The sequence below is a fragment of the Gymnodraco acuticeps genome, unplaced genomic scaffold, assembly GCF_902827175.1.
Source record: "Gymnodraco acuticeps unplaced genomic scaffold, fGymAcu1.1, whole genome shotgun sequence".
Classification (NCBI taxonomy): Eukaryota; Metazoa; Chordata; class Actinopteri; order Perciformes; family Bathydraconidae; genus Gymnodraco; species Gymnodraco acuticeps.
In genome coordinates, this window is record NW_022992048.1 from 146444 (window position 1) to 161928 (window position 15485).

At 37.7% G+C, this 15485-nt stretch overlaps 2 protein-coding genes across 2 annotated transcripts; both read left to right on the plus strand.

Moving 5' to 3' along the window:
• The first annotated feature begins 875 nt into the window (after positions 1–875).
• On the plus strand, positions 876–3899 carry LOC117536903 (immediate early response 3-interacting protein 1). The gene is made up of 3 exons (XM_034201995.1): positions 876–1032; positions 1805–1906; positions 3304–3899. Exons 1-3 carry the CDS (start codon positions 942–944, stop codon positions 3357–3359), a joined length of 249 nt encoding a protein of 82 aa, XP_034057886.1. The 5' UTR covers positions 876–941; the 3' UTR covers positions 3360–3899.
• Positions 3900–4094: 195 nt separating this feature from the next.
• si:ch211-12e13.1 lies at positions 4095–13550 on the plus strand. Its single transcript, XM_034201994.1, has 5 exons — positions 4095–4616; positions 5182–5345; positions 10700–10942; positions 11742–11925; positions 13115–13550. Exons 1-4 carry the CDS (start codon positions 4375–4377, stop codon positions 11906–11908), a joined length of 816 nt encoding a protein of 271 aa, XP_034057885.1. The 5' UTR covers positions 4095–4374; the 3' UTR covers positions 11909–11925; positions 13115–13550.
• The last annotated feature ends 1935 nt before the right edge of the window (positions 13551–15485 follow it).

Genomic DNA, 15485 nt, shown 5'->3' on the forward strand with positions numbered 1-15485 from the left:
GTGTGTGTTTCTTAATTGTGTATATATATATGTTTGTATATTCAGTCAATTAAGACAGGGTAGTAACACAGTTCATTTTTCCCCTACTTATAGAATATATACATAACATGAGTATAAATACTTAGTCATATGACTTTATGCACATGTATGGTATGCAAACTTAACAAGGTAATACCATATAAAAATGCCAATTAATGTTCTGTCCAATCTAGTAATGATTTAGGCTGTACGTGTAGTCAATTGGTTGGTTTAATCTATTTAGAAATATATATTTACAGAGATCTCAATGTTGTAAATGTCAAAATCTTATTTTGTAATGTAACTTGTAAGCTTAAATCTGTCATTTTATTGTAGTGCAGTAATAAAGGAAAGTGGCATAACAAAATACTTTAGTAAAGTTGAAGTACCTGAAGTACTCATACTAGTATTTTTGATGAATTAGCCCTTATTGTTTGTGGTGGGAAGTATATAAAGTACATTTACTCAAGAAAAGTACACATTTTGAAGTACATGTACGTGCGACATTTATTTAATAGCTCATATTTCAAATATTCAGATTAATTTCATTTAAACAAATTATAAGCAACAACTAGTTTATTGTGGTGTACTGTAGTTATAAGTTGAATTTAATTGATCTTTGGTGATAATCAAAAGCAACCCGGAAGTATGTAGTACAAAAGTAAACAATAAAGCGCTTATAGTAATGACTCATTACTATAATAAAATGTAATGCTAAATGTAAAGAAATACACACTGGTGTTACTACTTGTACTGCAGTACGTTACTGCTTATTATGGATTTTATATCTTCAATTAAATAATTAAATAATTTGATTATATGTAAGAAGCGCAAGCTGTCACTCGGTTTGACCCTCTCAGCCACCGTAGGCTACGTCAGATGTAAATACTGTTAGCATATAGCTAGCTTCCTGTGAAGACAACATGGCCTTTACTTTATATTCTCTCATCCAAGCAGCCATTTTGTGCGTCAATGCTGTCGCTGTGTTGCACGAAGAAAGATTTCTGAGTAAAAGTAAGTGGAAGTAGTTTGAATTATAACCGTCCGTTATCAGTTAGATGTCAGTTGAAATTCAAAAAAGCTAAGCTAATGCTAACTAGCTAGTAACCTGACAGCTAGAACATTAACTTAAAGTATTTATCGGTTTTTAGAGTGATTACACCAGCCCCTTGTGAATGACTTAAAATGTGTGATGGAGAGGTTTAAATACAATTGCTACGATTTTATTTTACTTTTGTTAGACTTTTCAGGCTAGAATTCAGATCAAGGCAAAGTAGTCCTTCATTCAAAGTCTTCCTTAAACTAAAATAAAAATAAATGTATTATTAGCAAGCTTCAACATATACTTAAAGTATCAAATGTAAAAGCACTTATGATGTAGTGTTGGAAGATGTTTTGCTTCAGTAAAAGTAGTTATACTTTTTTTATATATATATGTATGTTAATAATACATTTAATTCATTGGGAATTAAAGCAAACATTGAAGAAAAAGAAGACGAAACATCATATAGTAGAATATAAGTACAATGAGATTATAAAGAAATACAAAATGATGTATACTTGTATTAAAAGTGGTAAGGCTCTGTATTTTTAGATATTGTAGTTTTGTGAAATATCTATTTTATATATATAAATTGGCAGTTGAAGAGTCGAAAAATGAAGTCACACAAAATGATGAAAGTGTAATTAAGTAAATGTATATAATTGTCTCAGTCAAAGCATGTTTTTATTCCCTCTTTATAATGACACTTCTGTATATCTCTCTGTGTGTTTTAACCTCCTTCAGTTGGATGGGGAGTAGACACGAGTGTTGGAGGTTTTGGGGATGAACCGGGGGTCAAAGTGCAGCTGATGACCCTCGTCCGCTCCGTGAGGACCGTGATGAGAGGTGGGTGCTCACTACACTACACTATTGCCCCAACATATTTAAGTGACTGTCCCTCATGTTATCAACCTGCAAGGACACTTAGATCCTCCAATGTTTCACTTTTAAAAGTACCTAGAGTGCAGTATAATTTGTTAGTAATATCACTGTTCATGTTTTAATGTTTTGTTGTTTTTACATATTTTAATTATCTTCCTCGTTTGTTATTGTGATTTTTTGTCATACTCTGTAAAGCACTTTGGGCTGCGTCAAGTGTGAAAGGTGCTATATAAATAAAGTGTATTATTATTACAGTACTGTGTTTCCTGAACGAGAAAGGAGGGTTGTTTTTCTAAGAAATTAAAGAAAATTAAGTTCCTAAAATATGATATTACATGTAGGAATTGACTCAGCTGTTCAGATCATCCTACTCAATGTAGTGCCCGATGTTCCCTGCTTCCTTAAATGTTATTGTTCTATTGTACTGTTTTTAACCCTTTTGAGTATTTTATGAAATGTAAGGTGTCCTTGGGTGTTATGAAAGGCACCTCCGAATAAAATGTATTATGGTTGTTATTATTATACACAATTAGGTTTGTTTTATGTGACCAGAAGGCTAGTTTTAATATTGAATGACAGAGAAAATTTAGAAAGTGTAGAGTGTTGGAAAATGTACAGATATATAAGTGGAAAAGAAGCCAAGGTTTTTTACTAAATGTTCTGAGCAACTTATCAAAAAGACACTCTACATCTTAGTGATATCACATGCTTTTTTATCAACAAGTTTGTTGGTTTGTGAATCAGACACTGATAGTACATCACTGCATTTTACCTTTTTTATATATGCCTTGTTCTTTGCTACCCAAAAAATGTTTTGCGCTGGTAAACTGGCTTAACATATATTTTCAATGGCCACAATGGGAAAAGAACACAGTTTAAAGAAAAGTATTTATTATAATTAAACCAATAGACAAAGGAAGCTACCAAAGTGAGGAGTGAGAGTCAGTGATATATCAGTAGTGTAGGTGTGGATGTGTGACTATGATGTAGTGCAAGGTGTTTTATGCAGAACCCAAAACAATACCAAACAAAAGCATAAGAAGGTAGCTGCTCTCTAGAAAGAGTTCAGCCAGCAGAGAGAGCGGGCGAGACACTGTATCGAGCTTTTAACCCCCAGTGTTGATCAATGATAGACCAAAAGGGAGGATCATTAAAGGTTCACACACTGCAGGGAGGATTAAAGCAGGGGTCAACACAGGTACATTATTGAAAGACCCTGTTGCTACTATAAACGCCTGAATTTCCCCAAGGAGATAAATAAAGTTTCATCTTATCTTAAACTCAACTTCACAAATGCTGGTAATGTAACTGAGTAAGAAAGAAGTCCTGGTTGTAATCCTCTGTTGTCTGTTCCTCTGCAGTGCCGTTGATTGCGGTGAATGCAGTCTGCATAGTGCTGCTGCTTCTGTTCGGATGAGGAGGAGGAGGAGGAGACAACCTTCATCACCTCAGGAAGCCTTCTGCAGAATCATCTGACTCACAAAATGACTCCTGTCAGCCACAATATGAATGTTATCACGTAATATCAATACATTGGATATTATTTAATGCCAGTTTTGAACAGCACAATATTTACAAATCATTATCCGGTTCATTGCCGAGTAGATTTTCGAATTTTCGGTGCATTGACAAGAAACATTAATATATGAAATGAACAATATTACAATAAAAAATAACTGTAAAAAAGGAAGATCTCAGCAGAAATGGGCATAATGAATTTACAGTCAATTTCCATCTACTTTCTAATAGTGCAATAACATGCTGAATAAGTAACACATCATTTTCCTAGGATTTAAATATTATATGAACAACTTTTATTCAATTCACTGGGTGCCGAATGTAAAATGTTTATGAAGAATTATACACTGAATACATGTAATTTAACTTCTGTAGTGTATACATGATGTGATCGTTAAAATGCTCTAAAAGAAAGAGTTTTTAAAGACTTTCACTAAAACTGTGCTAATGTGTTTTCATTTCCTGAAATAGTGGATGGTTTAAGAGCAGTCGTGTTATTTTCTATTGGATTTTGGGATTTGTATTTAATATGAATATTGATATTACATAGAAACAATTTGAAAATAAATTAAATTATCTTCTAATAAAAATATTTTTATAAAATAAATTCATAACACAACAATATCTAAAAAAGCTGTGCCTCCTAAGTCCTATTTATTGTACTTTTTTGCCATTATTATTTACCGGAATTGGCAAATTAGCATGGAGGCAAACATAAACATTAGTGACGCTGGATGATCCAACCTGAAACTAACTTCACTGTAGCAACGGCGTGTTGTTTGTCCCTGTTCACTTTCCGTACTTCTGACAGCGACATGTTTTCCTTGTGTTTACATTATTCTGCAGATTTACAAAGTGATTTAATATGTAGTAATACTTATTAAACCCTCTTTATTTATTATTTTTGAGCTATAATGGGCAATGCGCAGAGTTACGTGGTTTCTTCGCTCTCTGTGTGTTGTGTGTATATCGTTTATGTTCACATTTACAGCTCCTACAAGTCGTTAAAAACTCATGTTCTCTACGAGGAGAGGCTTCCAAGTTTTCTGTTTCTTTACATCAAATATCTGACCAAAGCTGTGGCTCAGAGGACGGGATTCCTGAGCAAAGAAACTACAAACCAGCCGGATGTAGTTTACACTTTGCTCAACTGCAGGTCAGTTTACATATGATGGGATTAAAATGCATCATGATCAGAGGTGGGAGAAGTACTCAGATATTGTACTTGAGTACAAGTAGAAGTACTCAGATTTTGTACTTGAGTAAAAGTAGAAGTACTCAGATCTCGTACTTGAGTAAAAGTAGAAGTACTCAGATCTTGTACTTGAGTAGAAGTACTTAGATCTTGTACTTGAGTAAAAGTAGAAGTACTCAGATCTCGTACTTGAGTAAAAGTAGAAGTACTCAGATCTTGTACTTGAGTAGAAGTACTCAGATCTTGTACTTGAGTAAAAGTAGAAGTACCAGAGTGTAGGAATACTCTTACACAGTACAAAAGTCCTGCATTCAAAATGTTACTCAAGTAAAAGTAGAAAGGTATTAGCATACAAATATAAAAGTAGCGACAGTAAAATTAGTCATTGTGCAGATTGGTCCATTAGATGCTTGAATAAATATATAATACATTAAGTTAAATGGTTAATTCTTACCACAAATTAAATATGTCAGTTGAAAATGATTGTTTAAAGTTTTTACTTCTTGCCTTTGACTGTATTCCCTAGGCTGCATACCCCCCTGTTGAGGAGTTTCTGCGGCGCTGCAGGTTATGGTTGGGATTATCCGGACTCGGACTACCGAGACGTTCCTCTGTGTTTCCTAGAGGTTCTCTGCCGCAGACTGCTGCTGACGCTGATCACAGACCAGCACTTCAGACTCAGCCCAGCAGGTGAAACACATCAAGAATATTCTGATATTTAAGGAGCTGGTGTTTTGCAGATGTCTCATAAACTATAACAACATATGTAATACTTAAAGGGGACCTATCATGCAAAAATAAATAAATATGTGTCCCCGGTGTGTCAGGAGACTCATGCAGTGTCAGAAAATAAAACCCTCTCTCTTTTCCCCCGTACCCAAATCTCTAAAAACAGGGGAACAGCGGAGCTGATCCAGATTTGCGTCCGATATGACGTAATATCTGAAATGTAGGCTGGCTTTACACCCACGGCCAAAAACGTTGCTATCAGGAACAATCAACAATGCCTGACTGTTTTGGACGTAATATGGGTTGCGTTCTGATAATCCAAAAATCAACTCCTAAATTCTAACCCTATCTCCTATTCCTTGACCTCTGAGTGAAACGTCACGGGGTTAAGGGTTAGTAGATAGGAGAATTCAAAAGGACTTAGGAGAAGAGACTGCGGTACTTTAGAGAATCCGAATGCACTTTCACTATCCAACGTGTTTATGATGCGCCAGCGGACGTCATTGTGTGCGTCTGCTGCTGTGGGGAAACTATGGAAACTACCGTTTTCTATACAGCGGACTACAACATGGATGTTTAATAAGAACGAGGGACTACTGTAAACTCATCTAGAGACTCTGTGCTCTGATGCTGTTGCTTTGCTTTATGAACGTGGACAACAGAGAAACATATTCTTCATGACCAAAGTTGGAATTGAAATAAAAAAGGAAAGTGAAACTTCTGCTCGTCACCCTCTCCCTCCGGTCCACATTAATACAAATGATCCCAATACGTATGATTGTATGAAAATATCTTAAAATAAATACAAATGTATTTATTATAAACGTTAGTCCTTAACATCTATCACTGTGTATATCACCATTCAAACATCTTTTAAAAGTTGAACAAACCCCACACAGCTCAGTGGAATGTTGACTTTATTTGACAATTTCAGTAAAAACTAACGTTCATATTTCTCTTTTTGATTATAATACTGATGAACGTTCAAAACAAAGCACTTTGGCAAGTTACCACTTACGTTTTAAAATGCTTAATAAGCACCGTAACTTTCATGATATAATCAATCAATCAATCAATCAATGTTTATTTATATAGCCCAATATCACAAATGTTACATTTGTCTCAGTGGACTTTACAGTTTGTACAAAATATCAGTATGACAATACGACACCCTCTGTCCTTAGACCCTCACATCGTACAAGGAAAAACTTCCGGAGAAAACCCACAGTTTAAAGGGAAAAATGGGAGAAACCTCAGGGAGAGCAACAGAGGAGGGATCCCTCTCCCAGGACGGACAGACGTGCAATAGATGCCGTGTGTAAATTGAAAAGATAATACATTTGCAACATAGGTAGTCCAAATGTTTGGAAATGCATGTGTGTATAATAGGAAGATGAATCCACGAGGATATCCATCCAGGACCTATGATCCAGGACCACAGCCACGACTCAAGATCCAGGGCTCGCGATCCAGGACAGAGGAGCGCAGGATCATCCATGACTCCGGATCCCGGCGTATATAGACACCAAAAAGAAAGACATTTGGGGAAGCTGGGTTAATCGGAACATGAGAGTACACAGGTATAGACAGAGAGAAGGAAGAAGTAAGATGTCCCCCGACAAACTAAGCCTATATCAGCAAAACTAGGGGGCTGGATCTAATCAGCCCTAACTATAAGCTTTATCAAAAAGGAAGGTCTTAAGCGCATTCTTAAAAACGGATAGGGTGTCTGCCGCCCGAACACAAACTGGAAGCTGATTCCACAAATGTGGAGCTTGATAAGAAAAGGCTCTGGCTCCCATTGTACTTTTAGAGACTCTAGGAACAACCAACAACCCTGCATTCTTGGAACGCAATGCCCTAGTAGGACAGTAGGGTATAATGAGTTCTTTAAGGTAAGATGGCGCCTGCCCATTAAGGGCTTTGTAGGCGAGAAGAAGAATTTTAAATTCTATCCTGTGTTCTATAGGGAGCCAGTGTAAGGCAGCCAGAACAGGAGTAATGTGGTCCCTTTTCCTAACTCTGGTTAGTACACGAGCCGCAGCATTTTGAATCAGCTGAAGCGACTTGACTGACTTCTTGGTACACCCTGATAATAAAGAGTTACAATAATCCAGCCTTGAAGTAACAAATGCATGGACTAGTTTCTCTGCATCGTTTTGAGGCAAGATATGCCTGATTTTTGCAATGTTACGTAGATGGAAGTAGGCGGTCCTTGAAATTGATTTTATGTGGGCGTTAAAGGATAAATCCTGATCAAATATAACACCAAGATTCCTTACAGTCTCACTGGAGGCCAAATTAATGCCATCCATAGTTAGTATATCCTTAGATAATTTGTTTCGTAGATTCTTCGGGCCAAGTACAATAACTTCAGTTTTGGTCGTGTTTAACATCAAAAAGTTTAAGGTCATCCACGTTTTTAAGTCCTTAAGGCAGTCTTGAATTGTATTTAGATGATTAATTTCATCAGGCTTGATTGATAAATATAGTTGAGTATCATCCGCATAACAATGAAAGTTTACAGAATGATTCCTTATAATATTGCCTAACGGAAGCATATATAATGTGAACAAAATAGGTCCGAGCACCGAGCCCTGTGGCACTCCATGGCTAACTTTGGTTTGCGTGGAAGATTCATCATTGACACGTACAAACTGAGAGCGTTCAGATAGATAGGACCTAAACCAGTCTAAAGCAGTTCCCTGTATGCCAACTAAGTGCTCTAGTCTTTGCAATAAGATATCATGGTCGATAGTATCAAATGCAGCACTGAGATCGAGCAAAACAAGAATAGAGACACGTCCCTTGTCAGAGGCTATTAGAATGTCATTTGTGACTTTAACCAGAGCTGTCTCTGTGCTATGATGTGTTCTAAAGCCAGACTGAAAAGCTTAAAATAAATCATTGTTTTTTTAAGTAATCACACAACTGTTTTGCGACCGCTTTCTCAAGAATTTTTGAGAGGAACGGAAGATTAGAAATAGGTCTATAGTTGGCTAAAACCTCTGGATCGAGGTTGTGCTTTTTAAGAAGTGGTTTTATCACTGCTACTTTGAATGATTGTGGAACATAGCCTGATAATAAAGACATATTCATAATATTTAATAAATAAGTGCTAATTAATGGAAAAACTTCCTTCAACAGCTTAGTTGGAATTGGGTCTAACATGCACGTTGATGGTTTAGAAGAGAGAATCATTGAATTTAATTGTTCAAGGTTAATGGCTGAAAAGCATTCTAGTTTACTATCTAGTGTAATATTAGAACTTACGTTTCCGGGAGCTGTTGATAACACTATACTGGTCAAAGGCAAGAGGTCATTAATTTTGTTTCTAAGAGTAACAATTTTATCGTTAAAAAAGCACATAAAATCATTACTACTGAGTGCTATGGGAATAGAAGGCTCAATCGAGCTATGGCTCTCTGTCAGCCTGGCTACAGTGCTGAAAATAAATCTTGCATTATTCTTATTCTCATCTATTAATGAAGAGTAGTAAGCTGCTCTCGCTTTACGCAATGCTTTCTTATATTCATTGAGAGTAATATGCCAAATTAAACGAGATTCTTCAAGTTTAGTAGAACGCCATATCCTTTCAAGTTGTCTCGACTTTTGCTTTATTTTGCGGGTTTCGGCATTATGCCATGGAGCTAGTCTAATGTTGTTTTATTTTCTTCTTTTCAAAGGAGCAACAGAGTCTAATTTTATTCGCAGCGCATCTGTAGCACTATCAACAACATGATCAATTTGGGGTGGTGTACATTTTGTATAAGTTTCCTCCCTTACATGCAGACATGCTATCGAGTTAAGTATTGGTGGAATATCTTCCTTAAATTTGGCTATAGCACTAACAGATAGGTTTCTGCTGCAGGAGCTTTTGACTAATGCTTTGTAGTCTCGTAACAGTACTTCAAAAGTTACTAAGAAATAACTTCTCCGTCATAATCGTTTGTTTCCGTGAACGGCCGACTGTTGAGTGACGGCAAATGCTGCGGCTGCAATGCATTGTGGGGCAGCATGTTCTCCTCTCCTTTCGGTAAGGGAGGTCCAGTGGTTCCTAAGCTAAAGGAGGTTATAAATGAAGTTTGAAACCTCCTTTCCTTTCATTTAGAGAATTGGAACGGCACTTATCATGGCTGCCACTGACGTACTTCCGGGTAATTTCACTTGGTTAGGAAGGTTCCTAAGCTCAGGGGCGGTTCTAGGGGGGGCCAGTACCCCCCTAACACTGACCTCTGACCCCCCTGTGGCCCCCCTAAAAATTAAAAGTGAAAAAAATGAAAAATGTATGATTGATTACACGATTTATTGAATGACGGAATAGACGGAACTAACGTTATTCGTCATTCTAGTCGGACCCATTAGAGCGGTGCACTCACTTTCACTGTCCGGCTGAAGCGCGCGAGATGTAACTGTTCATTGCCTTTATTTTTATATAAATATGATATGGTGTTAGTGCAAAAATTGTACTATAACTAGTCTAGTTCTCTTTTTCATCCTGCATTTATTGTGCCCCCCTCAGAAAATAACTGGCCCCCCCCAGTCAAATTGGTCTAGAACCGCCACTGCCTAAGCTAAATGGACTATTGGAACGCAACCCAGGTCTTTGTTTACATTAGCATGCATCGCTAACACTCAGAGCTAACCTGTACTGGAGAGAGCAATGTGTAAAAAAGCAGGAAATTTAAAAAAAAGGAACTCACCTTGTGATAAACCTGAGAGAGAGAGAAAGAGTTTGAGCTCCATACTGTTCAGAAATAATCCTTGATGTGGTTTTGAACATGATGGTGTTTAATCACGGCAGCATTTAGCTGAGTTTCTGCTGGTAGAATTCTGATCAGGCATTAGCTCCGCCTCCTCTTTTTTTCTTTTTTCAAGCTAAGGACCCAGAATCAGCGTTTCTCTAACAGGGCAAACAGAGGGACATGAGGGATGTCTAAAATGCATGATCTGTTTGGTATTTTGATCAAAAAAACACATCAGAGACATATTTGTATATTGTATTATATATCTGAGACCCATAATATATGCCTAAAAAATAGCATAATAGGAGACCTTTAATAATTAATCTGATTTCTACAGAAATGCAAAGCTTTTAAAAAATATTTGACCTCTGTTTTCTGAATTACCAAGATTATAGTCTCCAAATTAGCAGATCATTTTCCATTGGGAGGAACAAGAGTAACATTTTACTGCTTATTCTGAATTAAGAAGGTATCACAAACTTCTAGGAGGAGCTCTAATTGACTTAAGAGATTCCCATGTTTTATTGAGAAAGTGTTAATGATAAGAGATATTGTGAATGACTCCTGCAGGTCTGGTTTGTGTGCGTCAGAGTTTGAAGACCCTGCAGCCGGTGGATGAACTGAAGAAAGGTCCGTTCTCTCTGCAGGCTCGAGTCCTGCAGTACCGGAGCCTCGATGTCGGGGTGGAGGTGGACGTCTGTCTGTCCGCTGCCTCTCGTACCGGGACCCCCGTGTGGGAGAGCGTCGTCACTCTGCTGTCAGGAAACAAGACGCACAAAATCTGCAGAAACCCATCTGAGAGGGAAGACACATGTGAGAAAAAATCTGGCACAATAATCAGCTGGTTTTGTATTTGTTTGTACTTTTCCTCCACTACATGTATTTAATACCTTTAGTTACTTTACAGATGTGGATGAATGATGTGAAATCTAATCAAGTGTTAAATCAGACTTCCGTGTGGACGGAATACTTTTTTGATATCGTTTTCATTTTCGTCTCCGTGTGGATGGGGCCTTAGTTACTTGCATAGTTTGTGGCTGCTCAATGTGCTAAAGTACAAGTCACTAAGTACATGTACTTAAGTACACTTTAAAGAGAATACTTTTCTACTTTCACTTGAGGAACATTTTGAATGCAGGACTTTTACTGTAACAGAGTATTCCTACACTCTGGTACTTCTACTTTTACTCAAGTACAAGATCTGAGTACTTCTACTTTTACTCAAGAACAAGATCTGAGTACTTCTACTTTTACTCAAGTACAAGATCTGAGTACTTCTACTCTTACTCAAGTACAAGATCTGAGTACTTCTACTCTTACTCAAGAACAAGATCTGAGTACTTCTCCCACCTCTTGTTGAAGTATTGAGGAGCTGCAGCCTACAATTCATATTCTACTTAACATAATTGTTTTGGTACAGATCCTTCCCGCTAAAAATCACACCATAATACTTTTAATATATTTCTCAACAAAAAAGAGAATTATGATGTGAAAATGATCAGTCCATACTATATTGTGAATCAGATTGCAAAATCAGTTGAAAAGTGCGTAAATGTCACGCATGCTGTTTATCCTGTTTCTTCTGTTTTCCCTCCCCTGTCTCTTTAAACAGGCCAACCAGGTGAGTGTGTGGCAGAAAACGTGACGCAGGTAGATCTGAAAGTCTCCAGGATGAGCGGCCTGCAGAGTGTTTGGTTTTTTCTTCTCCCCCCTCCGGCTCTTTGGCTGCAGATCGATCACCGCCCCGAGTCTCTGGATGCTGTCTGTCTGCATGGCTGAGATAGAAAAACACAAAGGTAAAAGAGATGTGATGCATATATTTGTTTTAAAGGGGCGTTTTATGCTCATTCTCAGGTTCACATCAGTATGTAGTGTCTCTACTTTAAAGAGTCCTCTCCTGCTGATGTTCAGAGCGTATATCAGTATGTAGTGTCTCTACTTTAAAGAGTCCTCTCCTGCTGATTAGGTATATCAGTATGTAGTGGTCTCTACTTTAAAGAGTCCTCTCCTGCTGATGTTCAGGTGTATATCAGTATGTAGTGGTCTCTACTTTAAAGAGTCCTCTCCTGCTGATGTTCAGGTGTATATCAGTATGTAGTGTCTCTACTTTAAAGAGTCCTCTCCTGCTGATGTTCAGGTGTATATCAGTATGTAGTGCCTCTACTTTAAAGAGTCCTCTCCTGCTGATGTTCAGGTGTATATCAGTATGTAGTGTCTCTACTTTAAAGAGTCCTCTCCTGCTGATTATGAGGTGTATATCAGTATGTAGTGTCTCTCTACTTTAAAGAGTCCTCTCCTGCTGATGTTCAGGTGTATATCAGTATGTAGTGTCTCTACTTTAAAGAGTCCTCTCCTGCTGATGTTCAGGTGTATATCAGTATGTAGTGTCTCTACTTTAAAGAGTCCTCTCCTGCTGATGTTCAGGTGTATATCAGTATGTAGTGTCTCTACTTTAAAGAGTCCTCTCCTGCTGATGTAGAGGTGTATATCAGTATGTAGTGTCTCTACTTTAAAGAGTCCTCTCCTGCTGATGATGAGGTGTATATCAGTATGTAGTGTCTCTACTTTAAAGAGTCCTCTCCTGCTGATGTTCAGGTGTATATCAGTATGTAGTGTCCCTCTACTTTAAAGAGTCCTCCTCCTGCTGATGTTCAGGTGTATATTTAGTATGTAGTGTCTCGACTGGGACATGTCTCCCTGCTTAAATGTTCAAAAAAGCTCTTTATTGTTCTCATACTGTCTGTGCTGTAGCACCTATTTCAACCCCTCTGTCTGAACCAGAGCCCAGTCCTGCTCTGATTGGTTAGCTGTCCGGCTCTGTTGTGATTGGTCAAACCGCTTAGGAGATGTCCCGCCCCTTAGCCTATCATGTACAATGTGTTGGAGCGCTAGCCTTTAATAACGCAACAGTTTCCATAGTGATGTCACTTAAATTGCCACAAAAAAGGTTAAAATGTCCGCCCATCGCTCTGTTGTATCTTCAGGGTGTCGAGTCATCACAGCTCCTGTTAAAGTCTCCGCTCAGTTTAAGGAGCCTCTGCTGTTACCAGGCAGAGTCACCATCAGTTTTTGGGAGACGACAGGAAACGAGGGTGAGTTTCCTCCCAACGTCCTCGCCTTCAACATGCAGCGACACGGAGGCAACACATCTCACGTGACGGGATTTATTACTAGGTGATTTAAATAATATAAGGTGACTATTTGCAGCAGTCAAAACATAATAAAACCACTGACCTAGTATTGTTTTAGTGCTTTAAATATGATAGGATGGTATAATCAATGTTGTTTGTTCTCATAATCATAAAATAAGGTCATTTGTTTATAAATACAAATAAAGTTGTATTATCTTCCTTAATTCTGTTTCAAAGGATGCCTCTGATTGTGTAGATATATTAAAAAGCTCCATGTAATTCAATAAAAACATTGTTTCTGTACTTTTTCATAAAACTACACTGTAACTTAATGGTGTCCAGTCTACTATAGCGTACGAATATTATAAATTATAATATTATAGACTTTATTTGCAAGGTTAGAGATTAATTGTAACTTAAAAATAAAAGATGAATGGTTGCTAATTTTAGAAAGACCTCCTCAACAGACCCTCAGATTTTAAATGTAATTATTTCCAATGTGCAAAAAAGACAGTATGGTGACTTCATAGATTGTATCAGCAGGATTGAGTGCTGTATGTTTCATGGATGTTCTCCACATGAGCACTTTGTCAGATGGGCATGTTTCACTTCCCTCCCTGCAGGGAGAAAATACTTTTTAAATATTTGATTCCTGCGTTATTCCTGTTTGCGGCATTCATGTGTGTAAAGGGCTGTCCTGCTGTATTATTTATGGGAACACATTCAGTGCATGGGACTCAAAGCAAAGAAGCCATGCATCCAAACAATATTTGTAATCAGATGCAATTTTCTACCTATCATATGTATGCTGATGACACTATTGTATACTCATGTGCTCCTTCTCTGGATATGGCCGTTTCCAATTATAAAATCAGATTTTATTCACGCTGCAGCATGCACTTCTTGATTCCAAACTACTTTTGAACAGTAAGAAAACCAAAGCAATGCTTTTGCTCCCAAGTCAGCGTCCTCTTGCCTCTCTATTGACACCCTTGATGGCGTCTCTGTTGAGTTTGTCGATACCTACAAATATCTTGGCTTTTGGTTGGACAGTAATCTGAACTTCAAACACCATATTGAAGTTCTAACTAAGAAATTGAAATTCACTCTTGGCTTCCTTTACAGACTTAAATTGTTGTTTTCAACTTCATCCCGTAAAAGGTTGGTCTCTGGCTTATTCCTGTCCCAGCTGGACTACGGTGATACCAGTTATAGATTTGCCTGTTCCACTGTTTTGGCCAAACTCTACCCACTCTACCATGCTGCACTGCGTTATATATCAAATGCACCCTATAGGACTCATCATTGCAAACTGTATAGCCTAACTGGATGGTCCTCACTTACTATGCGTAGGATGCAGCATTGGTTTTTATTAATGTATAAAGCCATTTTAGGTAAGCTTCCACTGTACATGTGCCAGATTTGCTCCAGTTTGTGACTCTTACAACCTCAGATCCAGTGTCTGGATACGGTTCCAGGTTCCTGCTGTGCGGACTGAGGCTGGGAAAAGGAGTCTTTTTTATTATGGTCCTTGGTCTTGGAATGACCTTCAATCAAGCCTCAAACTGACGGCACTTGTCTCAATAGCATGTTTTAAAATTGAAAGTTGTCTGAGGGTCCTTACCACTAGCTGCTCTTGCAGTAATAAGTAGTGCACCTTTCTTACTGTCCTAATGTGCACAATGTAGTGACTGCTTTTTTGTCTTTTGTTTTCTTAGTTATGTTCTCTGTATTTTATATGTTTGTGTTATGTGTAACGTTGCTGCCTTCTTGGCCAGGTCAGCATTGCAAATGAGATTCTATCTCAATGCTTTTATCTGGTTAAATAAAGGTTAATAAAAAATTTTAAATTAAAATCCTGCAACCGCTGCAATGTTTCATAAAGCAACCACAACATTAGTTCATTAGTGAGATTTAGAGGTCAGGCAGGAGGCCAGGCTAGCTGTTTTCCATCTGTTTACAGCAACTATGCGAGGCTAAGCTACTGGCTGTTTGTCTCGTTTAATGAGACGGTAAAAGCAAAGAAAGAAATCTGTATACTAAATGTTTCCAGATTTATTATGCCCTCTCTTAAACAAACAAAACCGCTTATTTCAAGTGGTAAAAACAGTTAACAAGGTAGTTTCACAGTAAATATCACTCTCTCTCTGTTAGCTTAGCTGGTTTTTCTGATACATTTAGATCCAGATGTTCAGGAGGTTTTTACTTGGAGCAGAATTATCTTC